This window comes from Octodon degus, unplaced genomic scaffold (assembly GCF_000260255.1).
Source record: "Octodon degus isolate 3935 unplaced genomic scaffold, OctDeg1.0 scaffold00122, whole genome shotgun sequence".
NCBI lineage: Eukaryota > Metazoa > Chordata > Mammalia > Rodentia > Octodontidae > Octodon > Octodon degus.
In genome coordinates, this window is record NW_004524698.1 from 794,144 (window position 1) to 813,910 (window position 19,767).

At 37.9% G+C, this 19,767-nt stretch overlaps 1 protein-coding gene and 1 pseudogene across 3 annotated transcripts in view; one reads left to right on the forward strand and one right to left on the reverse strand.

Annotated features, from left to right (window-relative positions):
- The window catches only part of Mtrf1 (mitochondrial translation release factor 1), a 50,060-nt gene that overhangs the window by 11,724 nt on the left and 18,569 nt on the right, over nt 1-19,767 (reverse strand). For all 3 annotated transcript variants that reach the window (XM_023700201.1, XM_004640260.2, XM_023700202.1), the window contains exons 6-8: nt 10,175-10,347; nt 7,945-8,062; nt 3,071-3,207 (exon numbers count right to left, since the gene is read on the reverse strand). In XM_023700201.1, the coding sequence (XP_023555969.1) occupies nt 3,071-3,207; nt 7,945-8,062; nt 10,175-10,347 (428 nt within the window). The remainder of the gene's footprint in view (nt 1-3,070; nt 3,208-7,944; nt 8,063-10,174; nt 10,348-19,767) is intronic.
- Nucleotides 1,380-1,826, forward strand: LOC111812354 (annotated as a pseudogene).

Consider the following 19,767-nt stretch of genomic DNA (forward strand, 5'->3'; position numbering starts at 1 on the left):
AAAAAAAAAAAAAAAAAAAAAAAAATGAAAGAAATTTTTTTTTAACTACAGATTCTTAAAAATTCTTCAGGTCATCTATTCTGAAAGTCAGGTTTGGAAACTATTACTGCAAAGTACCACATGACCAATCAGGATTCCACTCCAGTTCAATCATACCAGAACCACAGGATCTGGATAGGCAGGCACCTATAAAGACTTCTAGGTGATACATGTAGCAAGGGTGACACCAGGCATCATGCCTTCTATATAAAAGTCCTGAACAAACTGGATGAAGAAAATAGTTCTAGGTCTTAAAAATACCTACTAAAATAGTTGAGGCAAGTGGCCAAAGTATTTGAGGGGTAGGGTTATCTCTCCTGCTCTTCAAATTAGACTACTAAAGAATTTGCATAAAGTCAATTTTAAGCAATTTATTTAAAAAAATTGCTGGGGCTGGGGAGATAGCTCAGAGGCATAAGCACCTACCTGGCAAGCACAAGGACCCAAGTTTGATCTCTCTGGCCCCACATGCCACGCAAACCCTATGCCATGTTGGCCCCAGAATTCAAGATGTGGTGGCACATTCCTATAATCCTAGCACTCACAAAGTTGAGATAGGATCACTGCAAATTTGAGGCCAGCCTGGGGGCTATAAAATTGAGCAAAAAGCTAGCCCAAACTGCACAGTGAGACCCTGTATAAAAAATAAATGAATAAAAAATAATTAAAAAAATTAAAAATTATGTAGAGCCTCTAGTGCCAAAATGTTCAATGGCAAATAAATCCCATGTCTTTCCTTAGCTTAAAAGTGGCAAGATCCATAGTGTTTATCATTTACTTGCCAGAGAAGTATAAATGAGCATTTCTATCTGCAAATTATACACTGATGCTGCTCTGCAACCTGGGATTACCATATGGAGTACTAAAATATTATTTAGTCCACTACTTTTGCTATCTGCAGGTTAGAATTGGATAAAGAAAGCTACAAAGAAAAAAATGAAAAGACCTGGACATATACAGATGAAAATATTTAATACAGTATTTATTTATACAACTCATTAATTTATAAGGCTATAAACTGTTCTAAATTTGAGCTACATCTATCTGCAGATAACACCAAAGTACAGTTACCCCTGAATCTTGCAGATCTCTCAGAGATTTTTACTTTCAGAATGTAATACTGTTTACTTACTGACATTTTCTCAGTTTACAGAGAATTCATCTAGTTATACACTTGAACAACAATATAAATATAGTATACTGTACAAAAGTCAAGAAGTACTGCAGGGCCCGGTCGTTTGTTTGCATGTCCCGACGTGGTGCCCGCCTGGTTCCCGCCCCTCTGCGTTCGGGCAGTGGCAGTAAGCCGGGTTCCCAGACCACACGCTGAGCGTTTGGACATGTCCCACTATGAGCTGACTTTGATTCTGAAAGCCATGCCACGGCCAGAGACTGCTGCTGCTTCCAAACATACAATAGATGCCCTGATGGATAGAGGGGCCACAGTACAAAACTTGGAAAACCTGGGTAAGTGCGCACGTCCTTATAAATCTCCGCCCGCAGTCAGCAGCACTGGAGAGGCGGATATTTCTTGGTGGCTTTTTATGCACCAATTACAACTGTGCAGAGCATAATGGAGCACTTGTCTAGGGACATGGGTGTGATTAGACCAAATCGTGAAACACCGTCTAACCCAGGAAGTATACGAGTGTGAAGGCATTGTCCCAGTCCCACTTGAAGAAAAATTATATGCCCCAAAGAAAAGGAAGGAAGAAGGACCACAGATGTGTTCACCTTTGGTTAACTCCTCTCACACCAGACGAGCTTGGATGACTAGATACAAATGAGGCCTTTCGCTGAGTTTTCTAGGGTGCTTTGCTTTTGCTGTCTTATTTTGGTAAGAAGTAGAACTGCTGGCTGAGAACTCTCCTATTGTCTGTGGTACTGCACGATTCCTGATTGTTTTCATTAGTGTAATTTGCTTGTCAGTGTGAACAGTACCATTATTCTGAAGAACAAAATGTAAAGCAGGGGCCGGGGAGATAGCTCAATAGAAAAGCACTTGCCTGGCAAGTGCAAGGGCCTGAGTTCAATCCCCGGTTCTGCCAAAAAAAAAAAAAAGTAAAGCAGCCTTGGATGTAAGCTAATCATTCAGACTGTGTATAGCCATGCAAAAATAATAAATGAAAGCTGCTGTATTATAGGGACAACTTCTGATCAGAGAAATAAACATGATTTTATAAACTCTCCCCCCCCAAAAAAAAAAAAAAAAGTACTACAGGTCAAAAAAAAAGTATGAAAGGGTATATACAACGGTAGTTAATCCAGAGGTATTATAAAAGTATAGGTCTTTAGATAAAATATCTGAAAACTTAAATTTCAAAAGAAAAAAAAAATTTTTTCTCCAGATAGAATCTTGCTATATGCAGTCCAGGCTGGTCTTAAATTTAAGATCTTCCTACCTCAGCATCCCGAGCGCTGCGGTCACAAGTATATGTAATCACACCTAGCCCTGGACCATTTATCTTTAAAACCAATTTTCTATTAAGACAGTTATGATACAAGCACTTGAAGAAAACAACTGGGAAATAATTTTTTCTATCCAGGTATCATTTACTCATTTGTACACTCACATGCCTAAACTGAATTATAATTCATCAGTCTATAGCTATATAAATTACTCCTTATTTACAAATAAACAGGTTTCCCTATTCTCTAAGACATTTCCACTTATCCAAAGTAAACACCATTTTCTACCAAAAAGTGACATTTGGGGAGTTAGGAGTGGGAGGATCACCTCAAGTTGGGAGTTCAGCTGCGACTACATTGTGAGTTCAAGGCCAACCTAGACTAGAGAGACACTGTCTCTAAATAAATTAAAAATAAAATGATGATCTCTTTTTTTCTCATTCTTTTTCTTTTTGAGACAGGGTCTCACTTTATAGTCCAGGCTGACCTTGAACTTGTGGCAATTCTCCTGCGTTAGACTACTGAGTGGTGGAATTACAGGAGTGTGTCATCATTCCCAGCTCTAAAATGGTAGCTGTTCATGTAGAGTATTTAAATTATTACACTAAATAATAAATCTTACCTGAAGTTTTCTAGCACTTTGTTGCTGACACTGGTCTTTCTGAATAATTTGTTGGTAGAGTCTAGCTCTTAACACACGCAGAGCTATTTCTTTATTCTTCAGCTGTGAGCGTTCTTGTTGGCATTCTACTACTAACCCTGAAAAAAAAATAGAGACCAAAGGTAAATTGTAGCCTCCATAGGACTGACTAAAGAACTCAAGGACATTTATCTATCTATCTATCTATCTATCTATCTATCTATCTATCTATCTATCTATCTTATTTATTTAATTTTTTGCGGAACCGGGGATTGAACTCAGGCCCTTGCGCTTATTCCACTGAGCCATCTCCCTGGCCCCAATTTACTTACTTTAAAAATAATTTTATTGAGAAACAAATAGCAATGAGGCAGTTTCAAAATCGATTGGTAGGACAAAAGTGAACTGTAAACAAAATACCACCTTACAAATGCAAAGGTCTGCTGCCTGGTTTCAGGCTTTTTTTTTTTTTTTGGCAGAACCAGGGATTGAACTCAGGCCCTTGCACTTGCCAGGCAAACGCTTATTCTACTGAGCCATCTCCCCAGCCCCCTCAGGGACATTTAAAGAAGAAAGGCTGATGGGTGTGGTGGTGCACACCTGTAATCCCACATTCAGAGTCTGAAGCAGGAGGATCACTACAAATCCAAGGCCAGTTTGGCTACAGTGAGTTCAAGCCTAGGCTAGACTACAGTATGAGAAAAAAAAAAAAAAAGAGGAAAGGTTAATCTGCAAAAAGATCACACAAGATTGAAAACATTTTAGATTTGGCACAATAGAGAAACTGATGGTAACAGCTGTAGGTGACTGTTTAGATTCTGATCCATGAAAGAGATACACATGGTATTTCAGATAAGATGGATAAAAGCAGCAGACAATGTTGCACTTGCTTGTCTTCTGAGTTCTTCTTCCTCTTAACTTGTCCATGGATTTCTGCAGCTCAATCAACAGAAAACTGCTACCACCCCCTGTGCTGCACCATTCTCTGTACTACCCAAGAAATACTCAGCATCTCCCCTTCATTGATTCCTCTCCCCATTCCCCATGGAACTGATGTTTTAAAAATAACTTCATACACTGCTTGTAAAACCTTGGTTCAATATCCAGGATGCTAACTCCCCAACCCCACAAAAATAAGTGATTTATTTTGGCACATGGTTTTGTAGGCTGACAAGTCCAAGACTTGGGAAAGGCTTTAGTTCTGCATGATCCCAGGGTAGAGGGCATGCTAAGGCAGAACCAACAAGAAACTACTAAAAGGTCAAATGTGTTGGTGTACATCTCTAATTCAAGTACTCTGGGAGGCTGAGGCAGGAGGATCAGAAGTTTGAGTCCAGCCAGGGCAACTTAGTGATTTAACAAGGCCCTGTCTCAAAAATTAAAAAAAAGTGCTAGGGATGTGACTCAGAAGCCCAGGGTTCAATTCCTAGCACAAACAAAACAAAACAAAAATTATTGGAGAAAATACCTCAGAACTGAAACAATATGAGTCTCCAGATTAAAAATAGTAAAACAAATGAAAAAAGCTTAAGTGTTCCAAGTAAAAATGAGTGACAAGTATCCATGATTAATGAAATATGAGGTTAGAATAATGTATTTTCAGATATATGATGTCTCAGAATGTTTATATCTTGGTTTCCTTGGGAAGCTATTTAAAGATGAGTTTAACTAAAATGAGAGTAAACTAAGGGAGATAATGAAGAATTCAATAGACAGGAAGAACCAATATAGAACAGAAATGAAATGACAAGGAAAACCTTTGACAGTGTTTTAGAGAGCAACTGGTCCAGCCAGGACCAAGAGGATGGAGTCATTAGAAAGCATTGGACCTGTGATAAAATAGATTAATTTTACTTTACAGAAATTTTGGAAGATGTAGAAAAGCAAAGAAAGCAAATAAAATAGGTGTAGCAGCAGACACATGTAATTTCATTTGTCAGGAGGTTGAGGCAAGAGAACAGTGAGCATGAGGCCAGGCTGAAATACACAGTAAATCTGATGTGCCCTGGAACATAGTGAGACACAGTTTCAACAAAACAAAACAAATAAGACATTAAGAAAATAAAAATAATAATGCAATTATTAATTCTAGAAAAAGAAAGCTATACTACTTGGCTCAGCAATAAACACTATTTACCTGTTCATTTATATGAAATGAGTGAAAATTAATTTTGCAAAATATAAATACTTGGGAAAGTGGGGACGTAAGAGCCAAAATGCTCATATGCCACATTAAGAAATCAACATATAATCTCTATCATTAATTGATCAGAAGAGACTACATACCTGTTATTTAGAAAAACTGTTGTAATTATGAGAAGAAACAGCTAAACAAATTTAATGTGGTTGCCTCCAGGAAACAAAAATTTAGGGTTGAGGAAGGAGAAACAAGGAAGTAGAAATCCACAGATTTGCTCTTTTATTTTTGTTTAAAAAGTTTACTATCAGATTTTTTTTCTTTTATGTATTTAGTACAGGGTCTACAGGGTTTCACTACACAGATTGGACTCATAATGATCCTCCTGTTTTCAGCCTCCCAAGTGCTGGGACTACAGGCCCACACCACCAGGCCTACTCTCAATCACCACCTCAGTGCGCCCCAGGGGCAGAGCCAGCACGGCACACCAGGGATCGAATCCTGATCCCTACGTGTGCCTAAGCAAGCATTTTAATCATTTACTATTAGATTTTTAAAAACCATATACATGGGAATGGAGTGGAGGCTGAGGTAGGGGGATTGCTACTAGTTTGAGACCAGCCTGGGCTACATGAATTCAAGCCCAACCTGAACTTCATAGCAAGACCCTATCTCAATTTTTGGACTTATGTGCAAACATGAGAAGTATATAATTCTTTATCCTATGTTAAAATATAATCTAATTTTTAAATGTTTTTATCATATTATGCAGGGACTTAAAGTTCAACATATCAATACTTGATGAAAAATACCTGCTCCTTATTATGCCTAAGATATTTGAAATGCAGTGAGATAGTGAGGTTAAGCTTGATAGCCTAAATCGTTTGATAATAACAATAAGCTTTTGTCTTCTGGATGGTTAACAACCTAAGTTTGCAGACCAAAATTAGAGAAAAAGGAGGGCTGCAAGGAAAGCCAACATTTTGGCCCTAACCTTCTAAGGTCAATTAAGACTCAGGACATATGAGAACTTGTACTGTAACGTCATGTACCTCGGTACTGTCCCAAATTTTCTGATCAAGAAGATTATGGGGCCAAAAAGGAAAGTGATCGATGACGCAGAGTGTGCCTAAGGAGAGTCACATGGGGAGAAAACACTCTCTCAGGCTTTCACAGAGAGCACATTGGCCAAGCAATGGCCGTGACTCATCCACATGGCAGCACTGACAAAGGTTCTACAATCTGAGGTACAGGATCTCAGGATAAATCCTGAGGGGATTTCACTGACCTTCTCAGACCAAAAAGCTACAACTCTTGTTGCACAGGTCCTGCTTTACCTTGGTCTTAACCATCCAGTAGAAAAGTATGAAGACGAAATACAGGAAGTAAAGCCATGTTGTTATGTTGAGCTGTGGGGGACTCAGGTCAATAATTTCTGACATTGCCAGTTAAACAGAAGACCCAATGCTATTATGGTCTACTGGACTCTTTTTGAATATTTTGCTGAGTTTACACACCTATAATATTCAATAACGGAACTTCGAAAAAATAGGGTATACAGATGAATGTCCATTTTGTATCTGTGTATTCAAAGTTCTTAGGATAGATATAAGTTGCATTCTCTTAATGAATAGAATGATTTGTTCTAATGGTGTTTGTAAATAGGATCTCAAGTCTGCATCTTGTACAGCAATTAACCACTAAGAAGAATATATGCAGTGTGTTATTTGTTGAAACTGTACTTCCGATTTGATTTGAAACTGTCTCATTGCTGTTTATCAATAAAATTTTGAAAAAAAAGACCCTATCTCAAAATAACAAAACCCCTCATATATGTAATATATAAAAAGTAATCTAAAAAAGAAAAGAAAGTTAAAAATTTTAATTGTAATACATCAGAAATACAATCCATGTACATATAACAATATTTTAGCCAATTGTAGGCTGTATATATGAATGGTAATTCCATAAAACTGTATCATCTAGTGATGTCATAGCCATCTTAGTTTGTGAATACCTATGATTTTCTCATGATGATGGAACTGCCTAACAGTTCCCTTGTCAGTACAGATCATGGTGTGACACGATGTGTGTCTAGAACCCCAGCACTCAGAAGACTGAGGCAAGAGGATCACCATGAATTTGAGGCCAGCCTGGGCTACATAGTAAGTTCAAGACTAGCCTGAACAACACTGTAAGTCTCTGTCTCAAAGAAACAAAAAATTATTTTAAGGACTGCAAAACTGTCTTGTACTGATTGTATCATAATCAGCAATATTCAAAGTAACAGTAGAGCCTAAGTGACTAAAGCAACTAGCATTCCACCACAAGGTGACAAAAGGTCAACAGCAATGGCATGCCCCATATGTTTCTATGATGTTGCATTTGTATTTGGGCTGCAGCCCTCTGGCTACTCACCCCCATCCACTATACCTGATAGCTTCTCTCAGGAAGTCTGTACCATTTCCAAAAAGAGACTATTAACACAGCAGGGATAGCAGACCCACCAACCTAGTATTAATTTAGAAATCAGATATCAACAGAGAACTCCCTCCTTCCAAATGTTGAATATGTGAAAAAAGATAAAGGTGGGGCGGGGGAGATGGCTCAATAGAATAAGTGCTTCCCTGGCAAGCACAAGGGCCTGAGTTCAATCCCCAGTTCTGCCAAAAAAAAAAAAAAAAAAGATAAAGGCACAAAAGTAAAGGCATGTGCTCACCTGTGGGGATATGGACAAGCCTGACAGCACTGTCTGTTGTATTAACATGCTGCCCTCCTGCTCCTTTGGCTCGAAATGTATCTATTCGCAGGTCCCTGTGGTCTACTTTTACATCTACCTGGAATAAAAGATACTGCATAAGTAAATTCTGCAAATGAATACTTTTTACTTTTTGAGACAAAGTTGCTGCATGGGCCAGGCTAGCTTTGAATTCTCTATGAAGTCCAGGTTGACCTTGAACTTGTAATTCTCCTGCCTTAGACTATTTTTTGCTACTGGGACTCAAATTTAGGTCCTCACACTTTCCAGGCAGACACTGGACTGCTGAGCTATATCCCCAGCCCCCTGGCTTACTTAGACTCTTGAGTGCTAGGGCAGGCATGTACCACTAAGTCTAGCTTGAAGAATATTTTAATACTAAATTTATTCTGGGATTTTTTTTTTCAAATAAACCAAATTGTTTCGTGTTAAGTAATAAGAATTAGACTAATTGAATAACTTAACCAACGAAAAAACCATAAACCTCTTATTTCAGTCAAGAGTGCTCTTACTATAAATTCTTGGTATATTCTGGGGTTAAAAATCTTAAACATTACTTAATAATTTACTACTAGCAATGCTGGTATTGTAATTTTGAATTTTTTTTTTTTTTTTTTTTTTCTGTATTTTAGGGAAGGGTCTATAGGGTGTTCAGGGTCTCACTACGAGATTGGACTTATAGTGATTCTCCTGTTTACAGCCTCCCAAGTGCTAGGATTACAGGGACGCACTACCATGCTCAGTCTCAACTGCAGTCTGTGTGTTCCAGGGGGCGAGGTGGGCACAGTAGGGCCAGCATGGCAGGGCCAGGGATTGAACCCCCAGCCCCTGTGCCTGCTTGCAGGTGCTTTAATCCAATGAGCTATTTGGCTGGCCCTGAAATATTTTTATACTATTATACAAGATTTACTTTTTCACTCTAAGTGGAAAGAGAGATAAAATACAAGAAACTGAAGAGAAAAACATCTCTGTAATGTTAAATTTGAATTGGTAATATGAAACTGATTGCAAAATGTGTTTCTTAGTCTAAAAGTAAGGATACTCTAGTAATACTGAGCACATCCAATACACAGATCCTCATTTCTGAGAATATTCCCTACTGACTCTGAGAGACATGGTCAGACTGTTCCCTACAGACTCTCAGAGACTCTGAGACTGACTGACCCAGGTCTGAGATAGGAGAATATAAATGGGCCTGGGACAGCTAGTTGTTCCAGAGAGCAAGAACCAAATACTGATGATAGCCAAGAAGAGAGTTTAACCTAAAAAGGATAATAGTTTGGGACAATTTGAATAATAATAACTTGTTGGATTAAAACACAAACCCATGAATCTATAATAAAGTCAGTATACAAACTTAATATGAATTTATAATGACATCAAAGTGGAGAAAGAAAGTGGAGTGAGGAGGAAAAAGAAAGCAGTAAGGACAGCAAGAGGTTCTTTACAGAAGAATGCTAGTTAATAAGGGTAGATGAGATGACAGGATCAGAAACTCAGTACTTTGAGACCCACATGTGGGAGACTGAGGCTGCTGCCCCTCCTTTTGCTCTCTGCTGTTTTCTGCTGTCATGAATGGCTGCCCTCTGCCATATGCCACTCTGCCTTGGATCCAGCTCAGTATGGACTAAAACTTCCAGTAACTTGAGCTAAATAAACCTTTCCTTCCTTAATTCTGGGTGTTGGGTATCTTGTCTCAGCAGCAAGTGAAAAGTAACCAAGATAAAGATATATATATGAAAGGAATTAAGAAAATGTGAGAAGACATAAACAACTGCTGATTCCAGGAGAAGGTCCTAAGTTTTTATTGTGGTATTCTTTCAACTTTCTATACACTTAAAAACGCAAAAGCTCAGCAAAGAAAAATATTAGGAAGGTGTAATCAACCAGCAAGATTCAGAGAAATTTGTTTTTTCTTAAAAAAAATATTTAGCATAAAGAAAGGAAATGCAGAGATAAATGGAGGGGGGAAACAAAGAGGGAAATAAATAAAAAGGAGGTACATGTACCAACTTCCCATGATGAATGTAACCATTATGTAGGATAAACATGTACTAATAAAAAAAAGACTATAAAGTCCAATTAACAACCACAAAAAGAAGAGATTTTCCTGGAGGCTAAGGGTTCTCATCACAACACCTAAGCACAACTTTACATGGAGTGAGTTTTCACTGCCTCCTGGTGCAGTTACCTCATCTGGCTGAGGAAGGACAATGACTGACATAGTTCCTGTGTGAATACGTTGCATTCTTGATGACAGGCCCACTTCAGGGATTCGCTGAACTCGGTGAATCCCACCTTCATACTTCAAATGCTTATAGACATTCTCACCAGAAATTCGGGCAGCTGCATGATGTAGTCCACCTATGAAAAAAATTATGAACTATCAATATCAATGAGTTAGACATGGTGGCAACATGCCTAATTCCAGCAGTAGAGAAAACTGAGGCAGGAAGACTGCAAATTCGAGCACAGCCTGGGACATTTATTGGCTTAGCAATGCCCTGAGGGTGAAGCTCAATGCAGAGAGCTTGGGTTCAAATCCTAGCATGGGAGAGAAAAAAAAAAAGGATTAAGGAATTCCTCTTCATGAGGGATCACCATTCTCAGTGTGTTTTATCTAAAGACTGAATATAAGTAAAATACCTGATAAGAACATAGTATAAAACTGTATTTTTCTAAGGAAAATATATTAATATATAAAAGGAAATATAACAAATTTAACTATTATTTCTGGTTAGCTCTGGAGACCACAACAGTTCTGTTTTCTTTACTGAGATGGTGTCGAGCTGTGTAGTTCTGGCTGGCCTTCAATTCACCATGCAACCCAGACCATCCTCAAAATCACAGTGATTCTCCAGCTTCAGTCTCCCCAATGCTGAGATTACAGGCATGTGCCACCACAACCAGCTTCCACATTTATATCTTTTGTTTGTAAATTTTCTATAATTAACACATTTTACTATCATAGTAAGAAAAAAATACTACTAGAAAAATGTACTAGGACATTTCTTGAACTACCTCTGCAATCACAGGCTAATATGGTGCCACATACAAAAGAACATGCAAGAACAAAAATTTCACAATGTAGCGGCTGGGGAGATGGCTCAGTAGAATAAATGCTTCCCTGGCAAGTGCAAGGACCTGAATTCAGTCCCTGCTTCTGAAAAAAAAAAAAAAATAATTCACAGTGTTGAAGAACTCCATAGGCCTTTTCCAGATTTTTTTTAAATGAGTGCACATAATACTGGAGATTGAACCCAAGGATTTGTGCACATAAGGCAAGTGCTCCACTATTGAGTTTCATATATTCACAGCCCTTTTCAAATTTTATTTTTGAGGCAATGTCTCAGGAAGTTGCCCAAGCTGGCCACAAACTTGCAATCCTCCTGTCATAGTGTCCTTACTAGCTGGAATTACAGGCCTGTACCACCACAGTCTGCCCAGGTTTTCACAAATTTCTTGAAAATTACATTGCTTTTCTGTTGAGAAAGTTATCATGCAAGACACCTTAATATCTAGACCCAGCTTCTTACATACTGTAACATACTTTTATTATTTATTTTACGTATTTAGTACAGGGTCTACAGGGTCTCACTACATATATCAGACTCGTAGTGATTCTCCTGTTTTTTAGGCTCCCAAGCACTAGGATTACAGGTATGCACCACCATGCCGAGTCTTAGTCGCTGTCTCAGCACACTGCAGGGGCAGGGCCAGCACAGCACACCAGGGATTGAACCTCAGTCCTTGTGTCTACCTAAGCAGGCACTTTAATGCACTGGCCAGCCCTGTAACATGCTTTTAAAAACTCTTCTTTATGATAATTAATTTTCAGATATGGAAAATCACAAGACTCAATAGGACATATAGCTTATTAACTATGACTATGACTCAGGTCAAGAAAAGGAAACACAACAGTCTCCTTATAAGTCTGTCCTAAGTCCTTTCTAGTCATCCTCACCCTTCTCCATGAATAAGCAACACCTGAATTTTATTTCTGCATTTGTTATGACTGTGTTAGCTAAATGTTTACCCCTAGGTACTATAATTTAGTCTTGTCCAATTAAAAGAAATTGAGGGAGTATAGCTCAGTAGTTTGTGCTTAGCATGTTTGAGGCTCTGTGTTCAACTCCAGTCCCCCCAAGTCTCTTAACCAATATGTTTATCATCTGTTTCTTTATTTCCTAAACATTAATGATGGACTATCAACCTGCAGAATTTTTAACAGTCTAGTTTTGCTAATTGCATTCTCTGACTCATTTAACCTGTTCTTCTCTCCTCTCTACTGGCTATGAAATGGCAGTTGAACCCAGAGACTGGACTGGGCACTTGAACTCTTTGGCAAGATTATAGGAGACACATTAATTCTTGTTATGATGTGACCACTTTAATGCTTAATGCATCATTGGGTATAAACATATCATTTCATTCCCAATTATTAATTAAAATACATTTATAGAAATACCTAGTTGCCTTTCTCTACCATTTAACTACTCAGGGATATAAATATATAGGAAAAGCAAGGGCTGGGGAGATAGCTCAGTGGCATAAATGCCTGCCTGTTGAACACAAGATCCTGAGTTCAATCCCTGGTACCACCAAAAAAAAAAAAAAAAAAAAATGGAACTGTCTTATTGCTATTTCTTTCTCATTAAAATTAATAAAAAATAAAATGGAAAAATAAAAAAGGAAAAGGAGGATAAAGGACTGATTCTGTACATTTAATGGTTTATCAATAGGCACCAATATTATTTTCATATAGAATGAATTGAGTCCTTTTAATCTAAAGATAACCAATTATTTTTTAAAAAAATATTATGAACATAAGGGTGTAAATTCATCTAGCATGTTTAAATAGTTGCAGTTATGATTATTGAAACTCATCTTTAGCCAGCTTCTTCAACTTCTGAGTTCTTTGGACATGTCCCTTAATGCAGCAGTATAAAAGATGCTCCAATATTATTTGAAACATTTCTTGCCCGAACAAAAACACACTTACTAGGTATGATCAAAATATACAGTGAGGCTGGGGAGATAGCTCAGCAGTCTAAGTGCCTGCCTGGCAAGCACAAGGACCCAAATTCAGTCCCTGGTACTGCATGCTGTGTGGACCCTGGAACCCTGGGCTTGCCATGCTGGCCCTGAAACCAGGTGTGGTAGTGCACACCCTGTAACCCTAGTGCTAGGAAGGCTGAGACAGGAGAACCACCAGAAGTCTGAACTGCGTAGTGAGACCAGTATCCAATAATAATAATAAAAAAAAAAAAATAAAGTGAATGTTTAAATCTAAAAAAAAAAAAAAAAATTACAGTGAAAGACACATTGCCATTAAACCCTCTTAAGGTATTCTCCCTTGCTTTAAACACACTTACTCCACTGTTCCGCCACTTTCTAAAGCAGTCCTGGAAGTCTTCCTTATGTCATTTATGATGAAAAGTACGGTGAATGCTGCTATTTTATGCCATCCAACAGAAAAACATGTCAAAACATTATAGCACTGTGAAACCACCTCATTTACTAGATTTGGCACTATAGAACTCCCAAAAGTCATAAAATGTAAACATCTGGAATTGATTCTGAACATTGAGGCAGCCATTACAGAAATTTAAGACACTCATAAAAGATTTCCAAAACTGCTTCAGAAAATGGCAAGAAAAAGAGAATAAAAAATGAGGGTGATTAATGGTAATGTGTCTTTCACTGTAATAAAAAAAAGTTAAATATTCACTTTACTTTATGATCACATCTTGTATATTTGGGAATTTTGTGTGGACAACCTGCAATTAGTGTTAGTGAAAGCTGCTCTTGGGTTTTTGAAGTTGCTCGCTAGTTTCTCTGTGTGTTCCTAATATGCTTCAAATAAAGATAGAGGACCACAAAGTCAAGTTAACCCTGCTAGTTTTACAGTCAGTATGTTAGATATAAAGGTTTAGATTTAGACCCTTGAAATGCTTTAGGAACCAGAGTGACACATTCTATATTAATAAATTCAACATAGCCAGTGTTCCTCCAGCAATGGAATAAATTACTATTAATCTTGAGCATGCACTGAGGGGGATACGACATGAAAAAATTCAGTCAGTGTAAAAAGACAGACACACAGAAACATACCCAGGAACTGAAAGTGAAACCATGACTTTTCTTGTTGTTTTGGTGGTACTGGTGGCGGGAACTGAACACAGGCCCTTGTGTGTGCTATGCAAGGCCCATGCAAGTGTTATAAACTATACTGGGCTGTATTATAAGGCCACCTCACACACTTCTAAAATTATTCTTCTGGCTGGGCATGTAGCTCAAGCCTATAATCAGCACTATGGGAGGCTGAGGTAAAAATGATTCCAACTTCAAGTTTAGCTAAAGCAACTTAGTGAGACTATGTTCCAAAATGAAAAAAATAAGTGCTGGAGGAGTAGCTCAGTATGAATGTGAAGATGCTGGATTCAATCCCTCAGAACTATAATTAATTTTTTTCCTTATTCTCCTTTATTTCATGTTGAGTACAAATATTTCAATCTATACAATCTGAAAGGAGAAGGCTATAACTTTCCTGCATAAACTGATAAAGCCTATGTTAGGCTGAATGGGCTGAGCTTCAAATTCAAGCTCCTCTTCCTAGTTCTGTGCCCATGCTGGTTACTATACTGGTCCTTTGCTTTGGTTCCCTTATTTGCAAAAAGTAGTAAGTAATGATATAGGGCCGGTGAGATAGCAGAATAAACACCTGCTTAGGCAAGTGCAGGTGGGTTCGATCCCCGGCACCACATGCCAGCGCTAGCCCTGTTCCCAGATGCACTGAGCCGGCCACTGAGACCAGGTGTGGTGGTGCACACCTGTAAACCCAGCACTGGGGAGAGAGGCTGGAAACAGGAGGATCATGAGGCTGAGCTGTGTAGTGAGACCTTGTCTCAAATACATATATATATATATATATATATATATATATAAATAATCTGGAGTATTACATACTTGAAATAGCTATTTGTATTGAAGCTTATATGAGCAGTGTATCAAGGGACATGTAGGCATGATGAATTACAGACATATGTAGAACATTTAGTATAAATTCGGCATTTAGCTGCTGACAGCTAGTGCTAACTGAAATGAGACCATGGGCTATAGTGGTACATTATGATGTCTTATGACAGACTATCAATATCCCTGCAAACTGATTGTGACATAAACCAGACATGGTGGCATAGGTCTATAATCCCAGCACTTGGGAGGCTGAAGCATGAGTTCAAGGCCAGCCTGAACTACACATTGAAGACTGCCTTAAAACCAAAACCAAACCAAACCAAACATCCCATAAAGCTGGGGAGCTGAGACAACTGCTAGGTGAGAACAGTAAAGGTGTATTGCTGGACTTGCCATATGAAAATTTCCAGTGGTCCTTATTGACAAACAGATATAAAAACGCATTTTCCAGATGAGTAGATGCACACCAGATGCCAAGATTAATTAAGTTGCTCAAGCAACAAGCAACAAAACCACATTTGGTACAACAGCTAGTTAAACCTGGAAGTGTCTCCAAGATCCCTTTGTTTTCTAAACAGGAAAAAACAAACAAGCAAACAAAAAAAGCTGAATAGGATGTCATGGAAATTACCATTCCTGCATCCTTCAAGTTTTTCATGGTTGCACTCATCTCTACAAGCGCTCTAGGAATGTGGTAGTACTTTTGGTTTACTGTTTTCATAGGTAGCAACTATGCTGATAGCTTTCACTTGGCCTTTTCTCTTCATAATGGTTCTTGCTCCACACACTGGGAATAAAATTTGTTTTTTGTTTTTTTGGGGGAATAAAATTTGGGTATTCTGTCAGTTGTTTAGTATATTTACTATTTACACCCCAGAACTGTAAAATTGCCACAGCATGGGTAAGATGAACCAGACATAAAACTCATTGTTCACATGACCTCCATACTTTGACTAGTGAACCACAGTAAGATTTTCAATTTCCTGGGATTAGTGTTGGTTCAGGGTCAATGTCCAGTAGTCCCTGAAAGATTTTATTTTCCTCTTCCCAGTGCACATTTCCTCTGTTAAAATGCCACTGTTTCTCTTGGAAAAGCTAAGAAAAAGGTTAATATACATATTTGGGCAGTGTACAAGGGTCTTTCTTTAAGGAGACCAACTGCCTCTTCGTTCAAGTTTTAGGTTTGTAAATGAGTTCAACTCTGGGAATTGATGAGGAGCCATAAAATCTCTTGCTTTTATGATTCAAGTCTGACATTTGTTCTCTTGAGCTAGAAGTTTTCTCTTGTACAGATCAAGAAAGAATTCAGTAGATTTCCTGCTATGTTACTTGTACAAACACTAACCAATGCTGTAAGTCTAAATGAGTCAAATTATTATGATTGCTTCTCTGACTCTGCTATCCAGTAACTGTACCCACACTGTCTTTGGCAGTTGAGCACCACCATCTGCTTCCTACTATGCTGGCAACCAATTATTCCCATGACATATAGGTTTCCCAATTAATGACCAAAATTCCCACTGTATGATGCCACAGTAGAGAAGAGTGACCACAAGGCTCTTCATTGATATTAGGGCTCCCTTCAAACTTTATTTCTCATAGTCTTAGTGAAAGGTATGTTTTTAGGACACATAAATTAATCATAGCACATTTAAATAAACTCTCCTTTAATTTAACTGATGAGTAGAAATAACATCACAAAATTACAAGCTTTTAATTTGTTGCAGATGGAGGAAATAATCTAATACATTTCATAGCATTCCTTTAACTTGGAAAATAGTTCACTAGATACCAGCTTACAGAATAACATGTCAGACCTGTAGTACATGTCAAGGGCTGTTACCCTCTACTATTTTCACAAAGACTGTCTTACAATCACTTAGTTTGATGTAATGTTGTTTCTGTTTGTCCCTATCCTCACAAAATTATGACTTTAAAAGTTAATATATGAAGTTTGCATGAAAATGTTTCTTTTCAACCTCAGCTTTTAAGGTAGTATCACTCTCCATTAAAAGCTTTAAAAAAGAAAAATATATTAGATTTAATAGTTGTGTATTTATATTTATTTTAACATAAGTTTAATATGCATGTATGCTTTGTAAGGTAAATTCGTTTCTTTTCTCTAATTTTAATCTTTCCCTATCCATAACTTTTTCTTCTCCTAATTATAATAATGTCAATTTTTGAAAAATTATTTTATAACTTCAGTGAATAGAAGCTTACTATAAACCTTTAATTTTACAGATACTTGAGTGAAATATTTTAAATGTTTTTAAAAGGGCATTTAAAAATGCCTTTATTTTACTTTGCCAGTGAGCCAATGTTTTCTAATCATTGTTCAGGCTGTTCTGAATACCTGGAACATAATCCTTCTTCCTGTTATCAAGTTCATATCCCTTTTATTCCTGAAAGTTCTATTTAAGACATATATCTCAAATGTCATTGATAGCACTTCCCACTATTCTCTTTTTTTGAGATCTACAATGCTTTTATTTTTGTTCTGTATCTTTTCCTTTTAACATTTATTTTTATTAGTACATGTTTATAGTCCATAATGATTGCATGCATTGTGACTACATGCACTTGATACATGTACATAACACATCTTAATTCTTATGTCCCTAGTCTCTCTTTAGAATACTGCCATTTCAGGTTAAAACTTCCTTGAAATTTTCTCCTCTTTTACTTCCATAATACTATTTTGTTCTTATCCTTTTCCTGCATATATGAATTTTCTTTCTTTTGCCAACTTTTTTTTTCTAAATATGGCCATTTTCCAAGGTTTGGTGTCTCAATTTCCCTCTCTGTAAACTTCCCCTTGTGTAGTCTCTCAGAATCAGACTTCAACTCTGTGCTAATATCCATCAAACATCTTTCATGAATTCTGTTCTCTCACAATGGTATATAACTTCAGTATTTACTGAATATTTCTTAATGCTAGTTGCTATAACCTCAAACTTAATTATAAAACACTCATCAGAAGCTGGGAATGTAGCCCATTGGAAGAATGCCTGTCTAGCATATGCAAGGCCCTGAGTTTGATCCCCAGCACTAACAACAATAACAACAAAAACTTATCACTGGGGCTGGTGAGATGGCTCAATGGTCTAAAGCACCTACTTAGAACAAGCTTAGCAAAGCACAGGGACCGCGGTTCAATCTCCCAGCACCACATGCCAGCCAGCCCCGCCCCCTGGTGGGCTGAGCTGGACACACACACACACACACACACACACACAAAATTAAAAAAAAAAAACCTTATCACTAAAATGAGGTTTTTAATTAAAAACTATCATCAAAATTTAAAAAAAAGAATACATCTTTTCAAATGGGCTCGTCTTTCAAACATCTGTTCCACTCAGTGACATGAATAGGTATAATCTCCTCAGCTAAAATGAACCCCTGTAGCTCATCTCTTGTGTCAGGACAGATTAGTAGGATGCAGTGTGGCTCTGGATCAGATGGACGGAAATGTGGTGAGAGGACTTCCCTTACTTACTTAATTAATCCTTGATTAATTATTGTCTGAGCCTTGACCTGCATCTGAAAATAAGCTTATTATTTACTTCACAGGACTTTGAGGACCACAGGGTCAAAAGGCTGCATAAACAGAACGTGCTGGACAAGCAACAGCCCCTCTTACACCCAGCCAGTTACCGAAGTTCACCCAGGTATCCTTTCAAAGTCTCTCATGTGTATCCCAACTCCTCAGTCTAACTCTCAGACATTTCTAGATTACTTTATTTTTTTTTTAATTTGTTTTTTAAATTGTGTGTGTGTGTGTGTGTGTGTGTGTGTGTGTGTGGCCAGCTCAGCCCACCAGGGGGTGGCGCTGGCTAGCATGTGGTGCTGGGGGATTGAACCGCGGTCCCTGTGCTTTTAGTTTGTTCTAAGGAGGTGTTTTAGACCACTGAGCCATCTCACCAGCCCCCTAGATTACTTTAAAGACTTCTCTGCAGGCCACCTTAAACCTACCCTCTTCAATCCATTTTTTATTCTGTTGGCAAAAGAATCTTCTTTGGTTTTTTGTCTTTTTGAGTCAGGGTTTCACTATGCAGTTCAGGCTGGCTTTAAACTTAGAACAAAGCTCCAACCTTAGCCTCCAGAGTGCTAGAGTTACAGGTGTGCACCACCACCAGCAAGAATCTTCTTAAAATGTGTATTTTATCAAATTATAATCATACTAATAAAACTTTATTAGCTCTCTATGCCCTATCAGTCAAGGTTTAATCTATTTTCAAAGATACTTAGCCAGGTATGGTGGTATATGCCTAAAACCCCAGCATTTGCAAGGCTGAGTCTGGAAGACTGCCATGAGTTTGAGCCCAGCCTGGGCTACACAGTGAATTTGAGGCCAGCTTGAACTATCTAAGGACCCCCTGTCTCAAAAAAAATAAAAAACAGTTGTTCAAAGTCCACCCATTCAAATCTATGTCAGCTATTACAGGATATCCCATTGCAAATTGCTATCAGTAAACTGGTCTCTTAAATGTGCTACCCATACTCCAAGATGCTTCCTACCACCATGCTACTGTTAACGCTGTTCCTGCCCTCTCCTATAGGTGACGATCTCCTTTCATGAATGCTGGCTGTATTTAAACTCTGTACCAAGTACAACTTATATAACATACTGGCTTTTATTTCCTTCCAGTGTTTAATTTATATGCATCCTCTTCCCCTGTTTTGAGCTTATTTGTAACACCTCTGTCTACTATGGAATACTGCTATACAACCAAGCAGACAAAAATTTTGAGATGGATTAAATGAAGGGAGAAAATGCAAGAATTGCCACTGGATTTTTTTTTT